The 17,351-nt window shown below is 35.9% G+C and overlaps 1 protein-coding gene across 1 annotated transcript in view; it reads right to left on the bottom strand.

Annotated features, from left to right (window-relative positions):
• RO60 (Ro60, Y RNA binding protein) overlaps positions 1-17,351 on the bottom strand; it is a 28,741-nt gene that overhangs the window by 6,712 nt on the left and 4,678 nt on the right. The window contains exons 2-8 of the mRNA XM_045809568.2: positions 11,645-12,244; positions 7,720-7,940; positions 7,047-7,193; positions 6,464-6,601; positions 3,119-3,235; positions 2,005-2,118; positions 1,575-1,721 (exon numbers count right to left, since the gene is read on the bottom strand). Coding sequence (XP_045665524.1) covers positions 1,575-1,721; positions 2,005-2,118; positions 3,119-3,235; positions 6,464-6,601; positions 7,047-7,193; positions 7,720-7,940; positions 11,645-12,224 — 1,464 coding nt within the window. The 5' untranslated portion in view covers positions 12,225-12,244. The remainder of the gene's footprint in view (positions 1-1,574; positions 1,722-2,004; positions 2,119-3,118; positions 3,236-6,463; positions 6,602-7,046; positions 7,194-7,719; positions 7,941-11,644; positions 12,245-17,351) is intronic.

The raw sequence follows: 17,351 nt of genomic DNA, 5'->3' as shown, positions 1-17,351 counted from the left end.
GAGACTTTCTACTTATGGTAACTGTCAGGACATTTGGGAGCACCAGATATTCTTACCAATATATCAAACACTGGGGCAGTGTGTGTGGGTATATATAAAGAAGTACTTCTCTGCGATTATCAACTTTTGGTCTATGGTTTTCTTATATATGATATATACATGTCACATGTAAGAACTTGGTTCTCTACAGCTGTAATTCAAGGTTAAAATAATTGAATTTTGGAGAAAAACCAATAATCGCTGAGTATACAATATAGCATATACCATAATGAGCTCTTTAAGTAACTAATGTAATTGTTATAATAACTCTAAAAGGTAAGTAGTACTATTAAATACCTATGACATGTATCAGTTAAATAATATTGCTTAGGTCCACAGTTAGTAAAAGAGAAAGACCCGAGACTCAGAACCCAGGCTACCTTGACTACAAATTCTATTCTCTCCCTTTTTCTCAAACTTAAACACATTAGAATCCCCAGGAGGGTTTGTTACAATCACACTCTTCAGTTTCTCAGTCAGCAGGTCTACCATGGGGTCCAGGAATTTGCATTTCTTTTTTTTTTTTTTTAAGATTTTATTTATTTATTTGACAGAGATAGAGACAGCCAGCGAGAGAGGGAACACAAGCAGGGGGAGCGGGACAGGAAGAAGCAGGCTCATAGCGGAGAAGCCTGATGTGGGGCTTGATCCCATAACGCCGGAATCACGCCCTGTGCTGAAGGCAGACGCTTAACCGCTGTGCCACCCAGGCGCCCCAGGAATTTGCATTTCTAACAAGGTCCCAGGCTAAGGCTGCTGATAGGAAAACCACATTTTGAGAACCAGAACTCCTCATCAAGTTCTAGTTCTTCTATTCACACTAGCCACAATTCAAGTGCTTGATAGTCATATCAAGTGACTAGTGGTTATCACATTGGATACTGTAGATAAAGAACATTTCTATTATTTCAGGGAGCTCAATTGGAGAGTACTGATTAGAACACAGAAGTAGCCATAAAACTTAAAACACAGATAATAGCTTTGCTTTAATTTTATGTAGTCCTTTAACAAAATTCATAAATGATACTTTAATTTTTCAAGAAGCACAATGAATTACTAAAAATTAATAGTTAAGGGGCGCCTGGGTGGCACAGCGGTTAAGCATCTGCCTTCGGCTCAGGGTGTGATCCCGGCGTTATGGGATCGAGCCCCACATCAGGCTCCTCTGCTATGAGCCTGCTTCTTCCTCTCCCACTCCCCCTGCTTGTGTTCCCTCTCTCGTTGGCTGTCTCTATCTCTGTCAAATAAATAAATAAAATCTTTAAAAAAAAAAAAAAAAAATTAATAGTTAAGGTAAAATACTTTTATTATTACCAAAATCAGTTTGCAGAGGATATTTTAGTAATGTATAGAATTGGGACTAGTTGAAATAAATCATATATGTATAGCCAATACTTTTTATTTCAAGTACCGTCGAACTGGCATTGTATCCCTATACAAAGGCACAGAACTATCTTCAGTATTTTTTGGAAAAACATAGTGAATATGTGAGAACTGAGTCTTATTTTGGGCAAGAAAGAATATTAGAATTTTACCTTTCGATACTCCCTGAGGGCAATAGCAGGATGGACACTTCCAGCAAAAGTCTCATTATCAGTGAAGACAATGAAGACATCAGCAGCTGTGTTTGTCTTTTGAGCCCAGATCATTGGAAGAGAGCAATCAGTTCCACCTGCTGGGATCTAACTCAGAACAAAAACATGGATAAGAATTCAAGTGTCCTAGTTTCCATACTGAGATTTCTGAAATAATTAAATACTTTTAAAAATACTATTTTTACATTATCATTTTGCTTATAGCTAATACACAGACCTTCTCAAAGCATGTGTATATATTATTTTGTGCTCATGGGGAAATTGGGATAAAACTATTTGTTCTCATCAACTTACTAATATCAAGCATGACATCAATATAAGATTACTATACAACACATGTTAAATAAGTAAACTTAAAACAGTTCCTTACCTGATTCATAGCCATTAAAACCTGTTGTAATGTCATATCTGTAGTCACTGGACATGGTACCATTTCATCTGAAAAAGCAACTACATAAGAATCTTTTTCTGTTCGTGTGACAACCTGAAAAATTCAAAGGTGGTAATTTTCAGCAGATTTGGGTGAAATACAGTATCTTGAAGTTCATAAAACTTCATCTTTAAGATATTTAATTTGGGGCGCCTGGGTGGCTCAGTCAGCTAAGTATCTGCCTTTGGCTCAGGTTATGATCCCGGGGTCCTGGAATGGAGCCCGACATTGGGGGGGCGGTTCCTGCTCAATGGGCAGTCTGCTTCTCCCTCTCCTTCTGCCCCTCCCTCCCACTCGTGTGCTCTCTCTCTCAAAAAAATAAAATCTTAAAAGATGTTTATTTCTAAACTTATTTTTGTTTTGGAACTACACAACAATAGTACAGCTTTCAAAGTACTTTCACAAGCTGTTACAAAGCAATTGGTTCTCATAACTATCCTTTGAAGCAAATAGAGTATATGTTCTTCTCATTTTATTAAATAAAGAATAAAGCCACAGAAGAGAAGTGACAGAGTCAGGCTACAACCAAAGTCTGACTGTTAATATTAGTTCTTGATCTCTTAACTTCTATATTTATTAATAATTTCTCTAAGCATTATCTACTTTCTCAAACTTTCTCAACAATACATAAATATTTAATATTTGGTAAAATTAAAATTTCTATTGTTCTTTAAACATGCTTTGTAAATATACCTGTAAACTGTATGCATACAATATACTTAAAACTTTTCTCTTTTTGAGAGAGAGAGAGAGAGAGAGAGAGAAAGAACGCACACATGAGTGGGGAAGGGCAGAGGGAAAGAGACAATCTTAAGCAGGCTCCATGCTCAGTGTGGAGCGCGACGCAGGCTCCATCTCACAACCCTAAGATTGTGACCTGAGGAGTTGCATGCTTAACTGACTGAGCCACCCAGGCTTAAAACTTTGCTTATAAAGCAAAATGACAAAAACAAGTGAAAACATAATCGTTGATCATATCTAACTTTATAGTTTTGCCCCACATTAAACATTTTTTAGGGTGGCAAAAATTCTAAATTGTCTTAGGTGTTCTCACCATGCACATTGCTGCAGCAACTGTGCTAGCATTGAGTACACTACCCAAAACTCTTTGGTTCATAGAAGCACTGACATCAATAGCCAGCAAGAAACGCTTTCCAGTTGGCTCCACTGTCTAAAAAAAATCAAAACAATCATTAAAAGCAATCACAGAAATTACAATTAGATTTCTAAAAATATTTACTCATCTTTCACTTGAAAGACTTCTAAGATAAAAGACCTGATTTTTGATTTACCAATTAATTGACAAGTACCTGAAAATGCTTAGCATTTACTAGAGGGGGAAAAACAAAGAAAATAAGATAGCCTACTTAGTAATTTTATTTAAAGAAGTTACCATATTCCTGTTTAGAAATCATTCCTCATAAAGTAAACAGAGTTTTTAGCAAAATTTTTTTGTGGTAAAATATAATTAACATAAAATTCCATTTAAATCATTTTTAAGGGTACAATTCCATGGCATTAAGTTACATTTACAATGGTATGTAACCACCACTATCTATTTCCAGAACCTTTTCATCATCCCAAATAGAAACTCTGTATACATTAATAACTCCCCATTCCCATCCCCCTTTAGTCCCTTGCAACTTCTGTTGTACTTTTTTTATGAATTTGCCTATTCCAGATACCTCATATAAATGGAATCATATAATACCTGTCCTTTAGTGTCTGGCTTATTTCACTTAGCATAATGTTTTCAAGGTTCATCCCTCAAGGTTCATGTTGTAGCATGTTTCAAAATCCATTCCTTTTGTAAGGCTGAATACTCCATTTTATGTATGTACTGTATATTGTTTATCCATTCATCTCTTGATGAACACTTGGGTTGATTCTACCTTTTAGCTACTGTGAATAGTATTCCTGTGAACATTCATTTGATTCTGTTTTCAATTCTTTTGGATATATAAATAGGTGGTGGAAATGCTGGATGGCATGGTAATGCTGTTTAACTTTCTGAGGAAGGACCAAACTGTTTTCCAAAAGCCTGTACCAGTTTACACTCCCACCAGCAATGCACTAGGGTTGCAATTTCTCCTAGCCTCCCAAAGGCTTGTTATTTCTGCTTTTTGATAAGAACCAATAATTTGCATTTCCCTGATGACTAATGATGCCGAACATCTTTTCATGTGCTAATTGGCTATTTGGATATCTTCTTTGGAGAAATGTCTTATTCAAGTACTTTCCCCATTTTTGAATTGGGTTTTTGTATTTTTACTGTGGAGTTGTAGCACTTCTTTATATATATTCTAAACATTAAAAAGCTATCGAATACATTTTCCACAAATATTTTCTCCTATTCTGTAGGTTATCTTTTCACTCTCCTGATAGTGTCCTTTGATGCACAAAAGGTTTATTAAATTTTGATGAAGTCCAATTCATTTACTTTTCCTTTTATTGCCTGTGCTTTGGTGTCATATATAAGAATCTACTGCCAAATCTAATGTCATGAAACTTCTACTCTTTGTTTTCTTCTAAGAGTTCTGTAGTTTCATCTCTTAAATATAGGTCACTGATCCACTTTAATTTTTTATGTGGTATAATGTAAAGGGGCAACTTTGTTCTTTTGTGTGTGGATATCCAGTTTCCCCAGCACTATTTTTTGAATACCATCTTTTCCTGCACTGGCCTGTTTTGACACTGTCAAAAATCAATTTATCACACTGTGAGAGTTCATTTCTAGCCTCTGCGTTCTATTCCACTGGTCTACGTATTTGCCTTTATGCCAGTTCCACATGGTTGTGATTACTGTAGCTTTGTACTAAGTTTTGAAACCCATAAGTTTGGACGGATGAGTCTGCCAACTTTGTTCTTTCTTTTTCAAGATTAGTTGTTATTTGGGGGATCCCTCGAAAGTCCACATAAATTTTACAGTGGGCTCTTCTATTTCTGCAAAACATGCCACAGGAATTGCACTGAATATGTAGATTGCTTTGGGTAGTACTGTCATCTTAACAAGTCTTCCAAACCATGTCTTTCCCCCCATTTATGTCTTCTTAAACTTCTTTCAGCAATGTTCTATAGTTTTCAGTTTATAAATCTTGCACCTTCATAGTTTATTCCTAAGTCACTTATTTATTTATTTATTCATTTATTTATTTATTTATAAAGATTTTATTTATTTATTTGACAGAGATAGAGATAGCCAGCGAGAGAGGGAACACAAGCAGGGGGAGTGGGAGAGGAAGAAGCAGGCTCATAGCAGAAGAGCCTGATGTGGGGCTTGATCCCATAACGCCGGGATCACGCCCTGAGCCGAAGGCAGACGCTTAACCGCTGTGCCACCCAGGCGCCCCTATTTATTTATTTTGATACTACTGTAAGTGGAAATGTTTTCTTAAGGCTAATCAAAGGCTAAGGCCTTTGGATTGTTCATTGCTAGTGTACAGAAATACTAATGATTTTTGACTATTGGTTTTATATCCTGCAACTTTGCTGAATTTGTTTGTTGGCTCTAAGCTCTCTGGATTCTGTAGGCTTTTCTCCTTTTAAGATCATGTCATCTGAGAACAGAGATAATTTTTCTTCCTTTTCAGTCTGGATGCCTTTTACTTATTTTTCTTGCCTAACTGCTAGAACTTCCAGTACTTTGTAGAATTGAAGTGGAAAAAGCTGGCATTTTTGTCTTGTTCTTGATCTTAGGGTAAAAGATTTCAATCTTTCACCATTGAGTATAATGATAGCTGTGGGTTTTTTATATATGGCCTTTATCATGTTGAGGAAGTTCATTTCTATTCCTAGTTTATTGTTTTTTTAAATCATGAAATGGTACTGAATTTTGTCAAATGCTTTTTCTGCACTGAGATCGTGTGACTGTCCTCTCATTCTATTAATGTGATGTATTACATTGATTTTTGTATATTGAACCATCTTTGCATAACGAAGATAAATCTCATTTGTATAATCCCTTTAATTTGCTGAATTTAGTTACTGCTATTTCGCTGAATAACAAGAAAATTCTAAAACCAAAAACTTTAACTTATAGCTCTGATGTAGGATTTTCAGTGCTAAAAAAAAAAAAATCACTTCCCACCAAGACAGAGGAGATCCACTACTGATTAACAGAATGACAGAGGTCATTTAAAATAAAAAATTTTAAATTTGGTATTTTAAAACTTATCAAAATGATTTTATAAGATGATTGGGTATTGTCCAAAGGTAAGGAGAAATTACTCATAAACTTACAATGTTAATTATATATCCATATTCACACAAACTAGGAAAAACAAATGAATATCTAATAAAAAATGGTTCAAGTATTGGTACCATCTTTAAAATGTGTTTTTATCAAATATATTAAGTCCCAACTGGGTCATTTGTTATAAAACAAAAATCAAACCATTACCTTAAATGTTTTGTAAAAAGCGGCATCCAAAGCTTTCAAAATTTCCTCATCAGGGCGCCATTTTAGTTTTCCTCTGAGACCATGACCTGTTTTATAAGTTTCTGATGCAATTAAAACATGAAATGGATGTATACGAGCCTAGAAATAAGACAGAGACAGAAAGTAAATGCAACATTCAAATGAAAGATAGTCATTATGTGTCTTAGGTTTTGTTACTATAGCTAATAAATGTATTTCATGAAGGAAAAACAAAAAGGAGGACATATCTTAAGATTTCAGAGTTAAATGAAATTCGGTATGATAAAAGTCTCACAACACCTGAAACTGCACTGGCTACATCTTCAAAATTTATGAGTTGACTTTTTCAATTAGTAGTAGCTAACAAAAGTAAGGCTCACTTTTTTTTTTTTTTTTTTTTTTTTTTAAGATTTTATTTATTTGAGAGAGAGCCTGTGCATGAGCAGGGGGGACGGGCAGAGGGAGAAGCAGGCTCCTTGCTGAGCAGGGGGATCTGCACACCCCGGAATCATGGTGAGCCAAAGGCAGACGCTCAACCGAGCCACCCAGGTACCCCAATGCTTACCTTTTTTAACAGTTTTTCATTACACAGTTTTTCACATACTAAAGATACTTCTGAATTTCCTGGTTCAAGCACTGAATTAGCAGTCATCTTGCCTAGATTCCTTAGCAATGCGGTAAGAGGCATTTCTTGTAACAAAGCCTTCCATATCTATTGAAGTGACATAGGTAGAAATATAAAGAATTAAGGGCAAATGAATCGGTATAATAGCTGTATCAATACTAATATTACTAACATATTCTTTTAAGGTTTTCTTTTGGGGTTCTAAGTATTTCCTTAATAAAAAGATTTGCACATTGGTCAAAGGCCTATCAAATTAACTTGTTCTTTACTACAGTAAGAAAGTGAAGTCTATTTTATGAAGGAACTGCATAGGAGAATTGTATTTATTTATTTATTTTATTTATTTATTTTTAATTAGCAAGGCAAATTAACCCAGCATTTATGAAGCAGAAATAACATTGAACTGAATGCCAACTACATCTGGGCACTGTATTAAGTATTTTAAATAAATACTAATTTCAAGATATATTTTACATTTTTGTTAAAAAGAACTGGATATATTGTTACCCATCTCATAAATTACTTTTATACATATTACATCATAAATTTTAATACATGACACATACCACAAATTACTCATGTTTAATCACATGCTATAATATAGTTTACTTACCTCTTTAGACTTTAAATGATTTGTTAGAAGATGTTCCCTAACTAATCTATGCTCTTCTATTAGATGAATGACTTCCAGCTCATCTTTTGTGCGTTTCACTTTCTCTACAGCCTCCAGATACTTTAATAATTTTTCAGTCTCCACAGAAAGTGCTTTTTCTTTATACAATTCATGGACTTCTTTCCAGCCCTTTGTAATATATTTGGTCACAATAGCAAGTCCTTTAAGAAAATAAAGAGTTGAAATGGCATGAGAATTTCTGGGTGAAAAACAACATGTTTACTGAGAATGAAATAACTAGTTACAGAGGAGCTAAACTCTTTACACTGTGAGGCTGCTTTCTATGATGTAAACATTTAAGCCAGTGGAGTCAAATGATTTTGCTTTTTTCATCATAATTGTTTTAATATGAGGCTCTGGAGAAAAATCTCCTATATTTTAAGTCATTTTATTATAGAGACACAAGCATTAGAAACTTTGGTAGACAATACCTATTTCAGGTCCACAATCTCAAAACAATACACAAAGTACAGATGTGTCTCAAATAATCTCCTATTCACTTGTCCCTTTCTGCTACTAAGTAAATAAGTATTTAAAGTAACAGATAAGTGGAAGTGGACAGTTAGGTTAAGTAATTTGTAAATTTTTTTTTGTTATAAATGAGAAAGTATTATAGGTCAAATTAAAAAAAGGAAAACAAGGTGTTCATTTCTTTTGTAATTTCTTTTCATACTTGAAAGAGCTTCAGGTTGGGGCACTGAGGAAACTTGGGTTCTAGCCTACATTCTGCCAATAAATGGCTATGTGACCAATCTAGGCCTTAGCTTTCACTTCTGTAAAATGGGGAAGGGGATGTTTGAGTTAATCAGATTCAAAAAGGTCTATGGGGTAAATGTTGGTAAAATAAATAAATGGAACAGGTCATGTAATAGAGAGTGGTTAAGCTGCTGGAATGAACTAAAAAGAGTGTGACCTAATATTTTAGTGAAGTTCTGGCTCAGTGTTGCCAAAAAAAGTATTTTCAGAAGAAGCCAGAACAGGTATTTTTATATGATGTCTTCTGATTTTTTTAAAGTAATGATAGCAAAGAATTCATTTTTTTTCTAAAATATTGTACAGCTCAAATAAAATCCATCCTTATGGCAGACTGAGCCTATGTGTTATCTATGGACTCTAAATTATTTGATTAAAAGTTAATACTAATATGTAGGGACTTCTAAAGTACTGTGACTCTTGTTAACATCCAGATTTTAGTACAAAATCTTATATTGTCTTAAATTACTAAATGTTTCATATGTGAGCATGTCTTCTATCTTGTCTTTCCAACTAAAATATAACTTCCTTAAAGGCAGGCTTATTATTATTTTTATCCTACTCAAGTTCTATGCTGGCCACACAGTTAAATATATAATAAATACCTGATTAATTAAATTACATTTTGACTTGTTTTATCTGTTTCAAATACACATTTCAGTTAAAATATTAAAATATTACTTATTTGGTAGCTTAAAGTTTCTTTCCAAATTCTTTTCACTCTGAGAAGCCTAGGGATCTCTTATGCCTGAACATATTGCCATTATTGAAAGATTTTAAGTATGAGTTCTGCCCTCAAAAAATTTAAGTTAAAGAATACTGTCCATGGGAGCAAGTTTAGGGAATATCTACTAATTCCTCATTTTAAAGCCCAAGAATTCAAAACCCAGAATAACTATTTGCACAAATTCAGAAACTTTTTCCAATTAGAACTAGCACTTAGGTACACACCACCACGTATTAGACAAAGCTGGATCCCTACGTTCTTCTTATACTGAATTAAAGGTTTAAAAATAAAAAATTAAAGCATGAATATGTTAGCGAAAAAAGCACAGGTAAATATTTTTATGACTTTAGGTTGGAAAAGGCCATTCTAAACCTAACACAAAACAAAAATCTATGAAGAAAAACAGGCAAATTTCATTACATTAAAATTCCAAACTTCAATATGCCAGAAACCCCCATAAAAAAAAATGAAAGACAAAGAAATAAAGGGGGAAAAGTATATAATATGAAGTTATAAATTCCTTTGTGTCCCAAGTTCTTAGAACAGTGCCCATTCATTTGGTGCTCAATAAATATTTGTTGAATGAATGAATGGTGACAATCAATATTAAGAATAGCAACTAAATGGAAAAAAGGACAAAGATATAATATACTCCACAAAAAATTACAAATATCAGCAGCATATGAGAAGATGAACTTTTGGCCACAAATTCTTTAAGATATAATTTTTCACCTATCCTACTGGCAGAGATTAAAAAACACTGGTAATAATCACTGTTCAAATGTGGGGAAACCGGCCACTTCTATATACTCTTTGTGGGTTTACCCATTATATAAATATTTACATTATGCAAGTTTTTTTTACTGTAGTATTTCTTTAATGGTATAAAAAAACAGAAGCTATTTAACTGTCATCAGTAAGAGACTAGCTAAATAAATTATAGTATATTCATACAATGGTATTTAAGCAACTACTTCTACTGACTAGAAGAAATATCAATATGCTTTTAACTGAAACAAAGAAAGTATATAAAAAACTTAAAAATAAACTGTATGTTTAGGAGTAACATACAACACATACAGTGATTTTTTTTGAAGGGCAAGAATCCTGCTTTCTCCAAAAAAATTTTTTTTAAAGATTTTATTTATTTGATACAGAGAGAGGGAACACAAGTAGGGGGAGTGGGAAGGGGAGAAGCAGGTTTCCCGCTGAGCAGGGAGCCTGATGCCTGTCGATCCCAGAATGCTGGGATCATGACCTGAGCCAAAGGCAGACGCTTAACAGCTGAGCCACCCAGGCGCCCCTCTCCAAATATTTTTATGTATTATCCAGCTATTTTCTTTTTTTTTTTTTTTTTAAAGAATTTATTTATTTATTCGACAGAGATAGAGACAGCCAGCGAGAGAGGGAACACAAGCAGGGGGAGTGGGAGAGGAAGAAGCAGGCTCATAGCGAAGGAGCCTGATGTGGGGCTCGATCCCATAACGCCAGGATCACGCCCTAAGCCGAAGGCAGACGCTTAACCGCTGTGCCACCCAGGCGCCCCTATCCAGCTATTTTAAAACAAACATAATTTCTAATAAAAGCCCAAAACACAAATGGGTTGGTTTATATAAATATTTGCAATAATTTACTGTTTAAATTTCATTTTAAAAAGTCCATTCATAATAAAATGGATAAATTAGGAATTAATGATGAGCTGTCTTTTCAAGCTTCACTTCTGGTATTAAAAAAAAGAGCAAATTTTGGAAATGTTGTGGAAGTTCATACGTTACATTATTCTTGCCCAGAAGTTTTTCTTATTTCCCTTCTAAGAAGAACTAAGTAATCATATACCCAACTAACTTCTCAAAAGTCTCTTCCCATAGACACAGAAAAACTGCCCCAAGTTACCATGTCCCCTGGCTGACTGCTTGGAGACAATTAACATCCTGAATTGTTAAGTTCAGCACTATTTCAGGTAGCCTTTAGGTTCCATGGAACATATATCCTAGGAAGACAGGGAGGGAAAAAAGTCATAAGGGACGAGAGCAGTATAGCCTGGCTATCTGCCATCTACTGGCTAGGAGCTGTTTTGCTTACTACAACTTTAATCATGTCCATGCTGCTTTCATAGTCCATAATCACTTCTAGTTAGCCTGGTGACATTTTGAGATTTAAGAATATTAATCTGTAAATCTGTCATTTGATTCTTGATTAGTAATGTCTGGATTGCCTGTGGTAGGGGTTTAATTCCAGGTTGGCATTAAACATTTGAATTAGTCAACCAATGTGTTTTGAGACTCAAAGACTATTTCTAGAAGATATTATACAATTATGTCAAATAAAATTTTGCTATTTACCAGGTATCTCCAACCTCCCCCAACCCAAAGATCCTATGCTTACCTTCATTGGAAGGTTTAAGATGTGACAATCTTAATAGATCTTTGTGAGACCAGCCATTTCTTTGTTTATACTTTGTAACTGCCAGAGCAAGGGCCATGCCCCCCTTTTCATTGTACCAGTCTGCTATCGCCTTCCGGAGGGCACGACCCCACATGCCACATTTCATGCTTTCCTTCAGATCTTTCTTAAACTGGATAAAAGTAAAGAGATGTGTAGGAATACGACAAACTTCAGGAACAGCTTTAAATGCTGCTTGTTTTGTGCTTATGTCAGAGCACTGAGAACAAATGGCAAGTGCAAAGAGCATAGGCTCTTGCTTTGCGGTTCTGCCTTCTTGACTAAATGACTTTATTTCCTGGATCACTTCACATCCTCTTCCATCTTCAATCAGTCTAATTAAAGCTTCAGCATTTTCAAGGCCCAACTTCTGTTCTTTGATATAATAAGTCCCACCTTCAGAACCAAAACATAAGAACCGGTGTAGTCGATTCATATCAGTGACTTGCCATACATATCCATCTTCAGAATTGGTTATCTGTTTCTCATTCAGTGGTTGCATTTGGTTTACTGATTCCTCCATTTTTCTGTCTTTTAGGAAGCCTATCAAAAAGCAAAATGTTATTATAGCTAGAAAGAAAACAGAAAATTATAAAAAGGAAAACATTTTTATTTATATTTGAAAACATTTATTAATCTATGCTTTTTGAAAACTGTTACAAAATCTTTGATTTTTAAAAAAGATTTTGTTTATTTATTTGAGAGACAGCGAGAGAGTGCGTGCACACTCACAGGGGAGAGGGGCAGAGGGAGAAGCAGGCTCCCCACTGAGTGATGAGCCTGCAACTCAAGGCTCATCCCAGGACCCCGAGATCAAGACCTAAACCAAAGTCAGACGCTTAACCGACTGAGCCACCCAGGCACCCTTGTTATACAATCTTTTAACTTAAAAAGTATTTTTTAAGTTCGTTAAGTGGTAGTATGATAACCAGAAGCAACAATAGATTACATTTTTGAGGTATAGTTTGTTGCTTCAGAGACTAAGCAGGCAGCTCAACATGGGGTCTTGAGGCCTAGATACAGAATAAAAGGGGTAGGGAGGGCAGCTATGGTAGCTGAGGCTAAAAAAGATCTTACTCTCTGGATAACTGTGTACACAGTTTTGGTTACATATCCAACATCCATTCCTTCCCTCCCTTTTTTTCCAGGCAGTAAATAAAGTCCTTCAGGGGAGGCTAGCCCTTTCTCCAGGCCTAAGGGATGAATCTGGATTGCTCTAAGCCAATGCTTTTCAAACTCCGTGTGCATAAGAAGTACTTGAATTGCTGGTTAAAACACAGAATGGTGGGTCCCACCCACGATCCCCAAAGTTTCTTTTTTAATTCATGTCTGGGGTGAGGACTACGCATTTGTACTTATCACAAGTTCCCAGGTGATGCTTTCATTTCTGTAGCCATGTGACAAGTATAGGTAATGGGCATGTGATTAAGTCTACAGAGAATACTTCTGAGGTTTTCTTCACTCTTAAAAGTGGGCTTGGACTCTTAAAAAGGAATGCTCCCCTTTCTATCTTCAGACATTCATTTACAAGTGATACTTGGAGTGGTGGGCTAGAGCCGGGGGAGTCAGTTTAAGAAGACACACTCATTTATAAGGACGGTAGAACTGAAAAAAAAAAAAAAAAAAAAATAGAAAGAATCTGGGCCCTTGGTATCATTGAGCTACCTGGAAATGCCTTACTTAGTAATTTCATAATATATCATAAATGTATCCTTATTGTTTAAGCCACTTGTAAGTTTTCTGTTACCTATGGTTGAGAACATCCTAACTGACTAAAATCCTATCAACTATGCTCATTTATAGCTTATGTGACCTGTTAACTACCTGTAATTTCCTCCTTGCATTATCTCTAAAGCTACGAGAACGAGCAGTACGACAGCAATATCCCTTTTTAACCTCCTAATGGGGCAACCACAACTGTCCACTACTCATCAGTCCACTGCTACTCTTAACTACAGTAGAGCTGCTTCTCCAGGTGCTCCAAGTCTCCAGCCTATACCATTATGGTGCACTGCACTAGGCTTCTCCCCACGGCAAACAAAACAAAACAAAACAAAACAAAACAAAACAATACAACCAACAAAAAAAAACCCTCAACCAGCATTTACTGCATATTATGTGTAAGACATTAAAGAGGTTCCTGTTCAATTAAAAAGATTTTTTTCCAAAAAGTACCCCCCCATCTCCCAAAAAAGGTTTTTTTCCTCCCCTTAGAAAAACCACATTCTGTTTGGTGAGGTAGAAATATATACATATACAAAGCAAACTGTAATTAAGTGCTCTAATAAAAAAGTACTGTGTGAGTCAGCAGAGGAGAATAAAATAATGCTGTCTCTATAATACAAGAAGACTTGTGCAGAGAAGGCAAATTGAAAAACTGGTATATTAAGTTTGGGGGGAATGTGTTCCAGAAAGGGATTTCTGAAATCTTGCTGTCTTTAGATTTTAGAAAAAGAACTAAGTATACCGGCATAGCTGTAAAGAAATGTTGACAGATAAGGTAGTAGCTTAAAGAGCAACACACGGTAAAAGAAACTTTGTTTTCAGAATGATACAAGTTTGAACATGTTTATATATTGTGGGTAAGCCTTAAGATGGAATCCTGGTCAATATTCATAATTAAGAGCTAGGGAAATGGGTGCCTGGGTGGCTCAGTTGGTTGGGTGTCTGCCTTCAGCTCAGGTCATGATCTTGGGGTCCTGGGATGGAGCCCCACACTGGGCTCCCTGCTCAGCGGGGAGTCTGCTTCTCCCTCCCCCCTGCTCGCTCTCTCCCTCTCTCTCAAAAATAAATAAAATGTTAAAAAAAAAAAAAGTTAGGGAAAAAAGGGCCCTTTAAAGGAGAAAGAGAAGGAGGGGTACATAGCAAACCAGGAACAGTAGTATCATGGACCACAGAAAGAGAATTTCAAGGAGTCAATGGCTGGTAATGTCAAATGCTCAGAGGTGAAGTAAAATAATTCGGGAAAATGACCACTGGATTTAGCAAACAGTAGTGATGAGGAAGGGCGATTGTAGTAGAGTTCTGCAAGAATGAGCCTGATTACAGTGAGATTAGGAGTATGCAATGAAGGAGACTTCACAGGTGGACTACTCTTACAGAAAGGGATGGTTAACAGAGAAGCTGAGAACATGAAGAAAAATCTTTTTACCTTTATAAATGAGAGGACATTGAGGCTGAGGTTGAATGATTCAATTTGGAGAGTGGAAGACAGTAGAGAAAAGATATAACTGAGGGAATGAGATCACTAAAAGAAGTGGAACAGAATGAGCTTCAGAGCATCCAGGTTGAGACTGGCCTACTGACAGCAAAAGAGATATCTCCTTCACGAAGGGTGAAGATTGAGGAAAAAAAGGAGAATAATTGAGGAAGTTCCCAATATGCGAAGTCGGGTATGCAAGGCAACAATGAGGTTGGGTCTCCGGGATAAATGCGTGGAGAATGGAGAGCCTCACATTTTAAATGTTAATGGGGGCGGGCGGAGGGAGTGATTTGAATTGTGTTGGAAATAATCAGCATCATATTTCAAATAAAGCTCTGGTATAAAGTAGCTTATGTTAGGGCAGGCCTAGGCCTCAGGTAGTGTCAAAGTGTAATAATCATATTATATTAGCCATTAGGGACTGATTTACAGTTACCCAGAGCAGTATTGGCTGAAACTCCTGGTGCAACAGATGATGCTTCTGCTATTTATTCCTAACCCCCCCCTTTCTAAAAAGATTTTATTTATTTTATTTGAAAGAGAGAGTGAGTGAGAGAGAGAGCATGAGCAGGGGGAGGGAGAGACTCAGACTCCCCTAATGAGCAGGCAGCCTGACGTGGGGCTCGATCCGAGGACCCTGGGATCATGACCTGAGCTGACGGCAGTCGTTTAACCAACTGAGCCACTCAGGTGCCCCTCTTACCCCCTTTTCAATATGGCTTTTTATCTGCCTTTTGATAAAAAAAAAAAAACTTTGAGAATAACAGGCTTCTCAAAGACTGACTTAAGTCTCAAAGATGTAACTGCTAATTCCAATAGAAAATTTTCTATTATTTTCATCGTTACACTGCATTTGACATCGCTAGCTTCATCTCGAAACTTTTACAGAAACACCCTTGGGTGGTACTTTAACCTGGCTATTCCTGCTTATTAGTTCTATTTGTTAGATGAATAATATTGAAATGATATTCAATATTAGATCATGCTAATACAACAGCTTTCTTGAACTAAAACCCAAGAGGTGTGATTTAAAGGTCCCAATCCAAATCCCAAAATTCCCTCCCCTCCAAATTTGCTCCCTTGTTATTATTCTTTGTGATTATGTCTAGCTAATATTAGTTCCCTTAAGAGCAGGGATCTGGTCTTGTGTATCCCTTCTCTGAACACAGAACACCACTTAAGTAATATATACTTAAGGATAAGTAAGCAGTTTTAAAGTGATTTTCTGAACCATCTAAGAATCATGTATGACTGGTTTTTCTTTCCTGTAACACATTTATTTTGAAAATAAGACTCAATGTGTGCAATTAAAAATGTAATTCAAGCCTTTAAGATAAATTCTGTAATCAGAAAAAAATGTACTATATGCAGGTAGTGGATATACAATCAAGAAAAATTAAACGTGAAAAAGTTACAATGAGGAAGTAATAAGTATGGAGTGAAAATGTCTTCTGAGCAGAACAGCATCTCTTTGTAAGTTTTTCTAATATATTTAATATTAGGTATTCAAGTTATCTTTTGTTGAGCAAGAAGAAAAATGAACTTTTAACTCTAGGGAAGATGCTTAAAAGCAATCCCTAAATGTAATCCCTGTAATCCCTATTATAAGAAATGTAGTTACTTATTCATTGCTTTATCAAAGGAATCTTACCCTTGCATATGTTAGTGACACCCACAAGGACCTCCCCTTTCAACATTTCTGCAGGAAAAAATACTCAGCTTTTCAAATGCTTCAGTGACTGTTTTTCCCAGGATGCAACATAAAACAGTGGAACAGGTTAAATTAATGGCCCCTCTCCACTTGTTTGTGTAAATTTATCAGAATCAGATTTTTAAAGTTAAATATGAAAAGTGGAACGACAGTAGTTCTAAGCCTACTCTCCTTGTCCCTGAGTGCTGATATATAAATTAAGTTTAAAATTGGCTGGGTGATAAGACAGTGGTATAATAAAGAAGATCTAGTTTTTGTCCATGTTACTTGGCAGGGCTTCAAAAATCTTTGGAATTTCCAGATTAATAGGAGTCTTTGTTATGCTAATGTGGCAATTCATTCTGGGTTTTAGGATGGGGGCTGGTCACCGGAAAGACTAATGATTTTGATTAAAGGGTTGGAATTTTGGGTCAGATCAAACTCCCAGAAGGGGTGTAAGGCCCAAGATTGGGCTCAACCACATAGTCAACCAATCACAATCAGTCATGCCTCATAATAAAATCCCATATACAAACTCTGAACATCAAAGTTCAGTGGAGCTTCCTAACTGGTGAACAGTGAATAAACTGATGTGGTGGGAGTATGAATTACCAGGATTCCACACAGAGGGAATTCCCTCTCCTGCCTCTAGACTTTCACCTATATGTGTCTTCCATTTGGCTGTTCCTGAGTCATAGTTTTAATATTAAAACTATAATCATAAAGATCGTGCTTTTAGTGAGTTATGTGAGACATTT

This window comes from Ursus americanus, chromosome 2, assembly GCF_024610735.1.
Source record: "Ursus americanus isolate L20-20 chromosome 2, mUrsAme1.1.p, whole genome shotgun sequence".
Classification (NCBI taxonomy): domain Eukaryota; kingdom Metazoa; phylum Chordata; class Mammalia; order Carnivora; family Ursidae; genus Ursus; species Ursus americanus.
The sequence above is the reverse complement of the archived record's forward strand: the minus strand, read 5'-3'. Positions and strand labels throughout refer to the sequence as shown.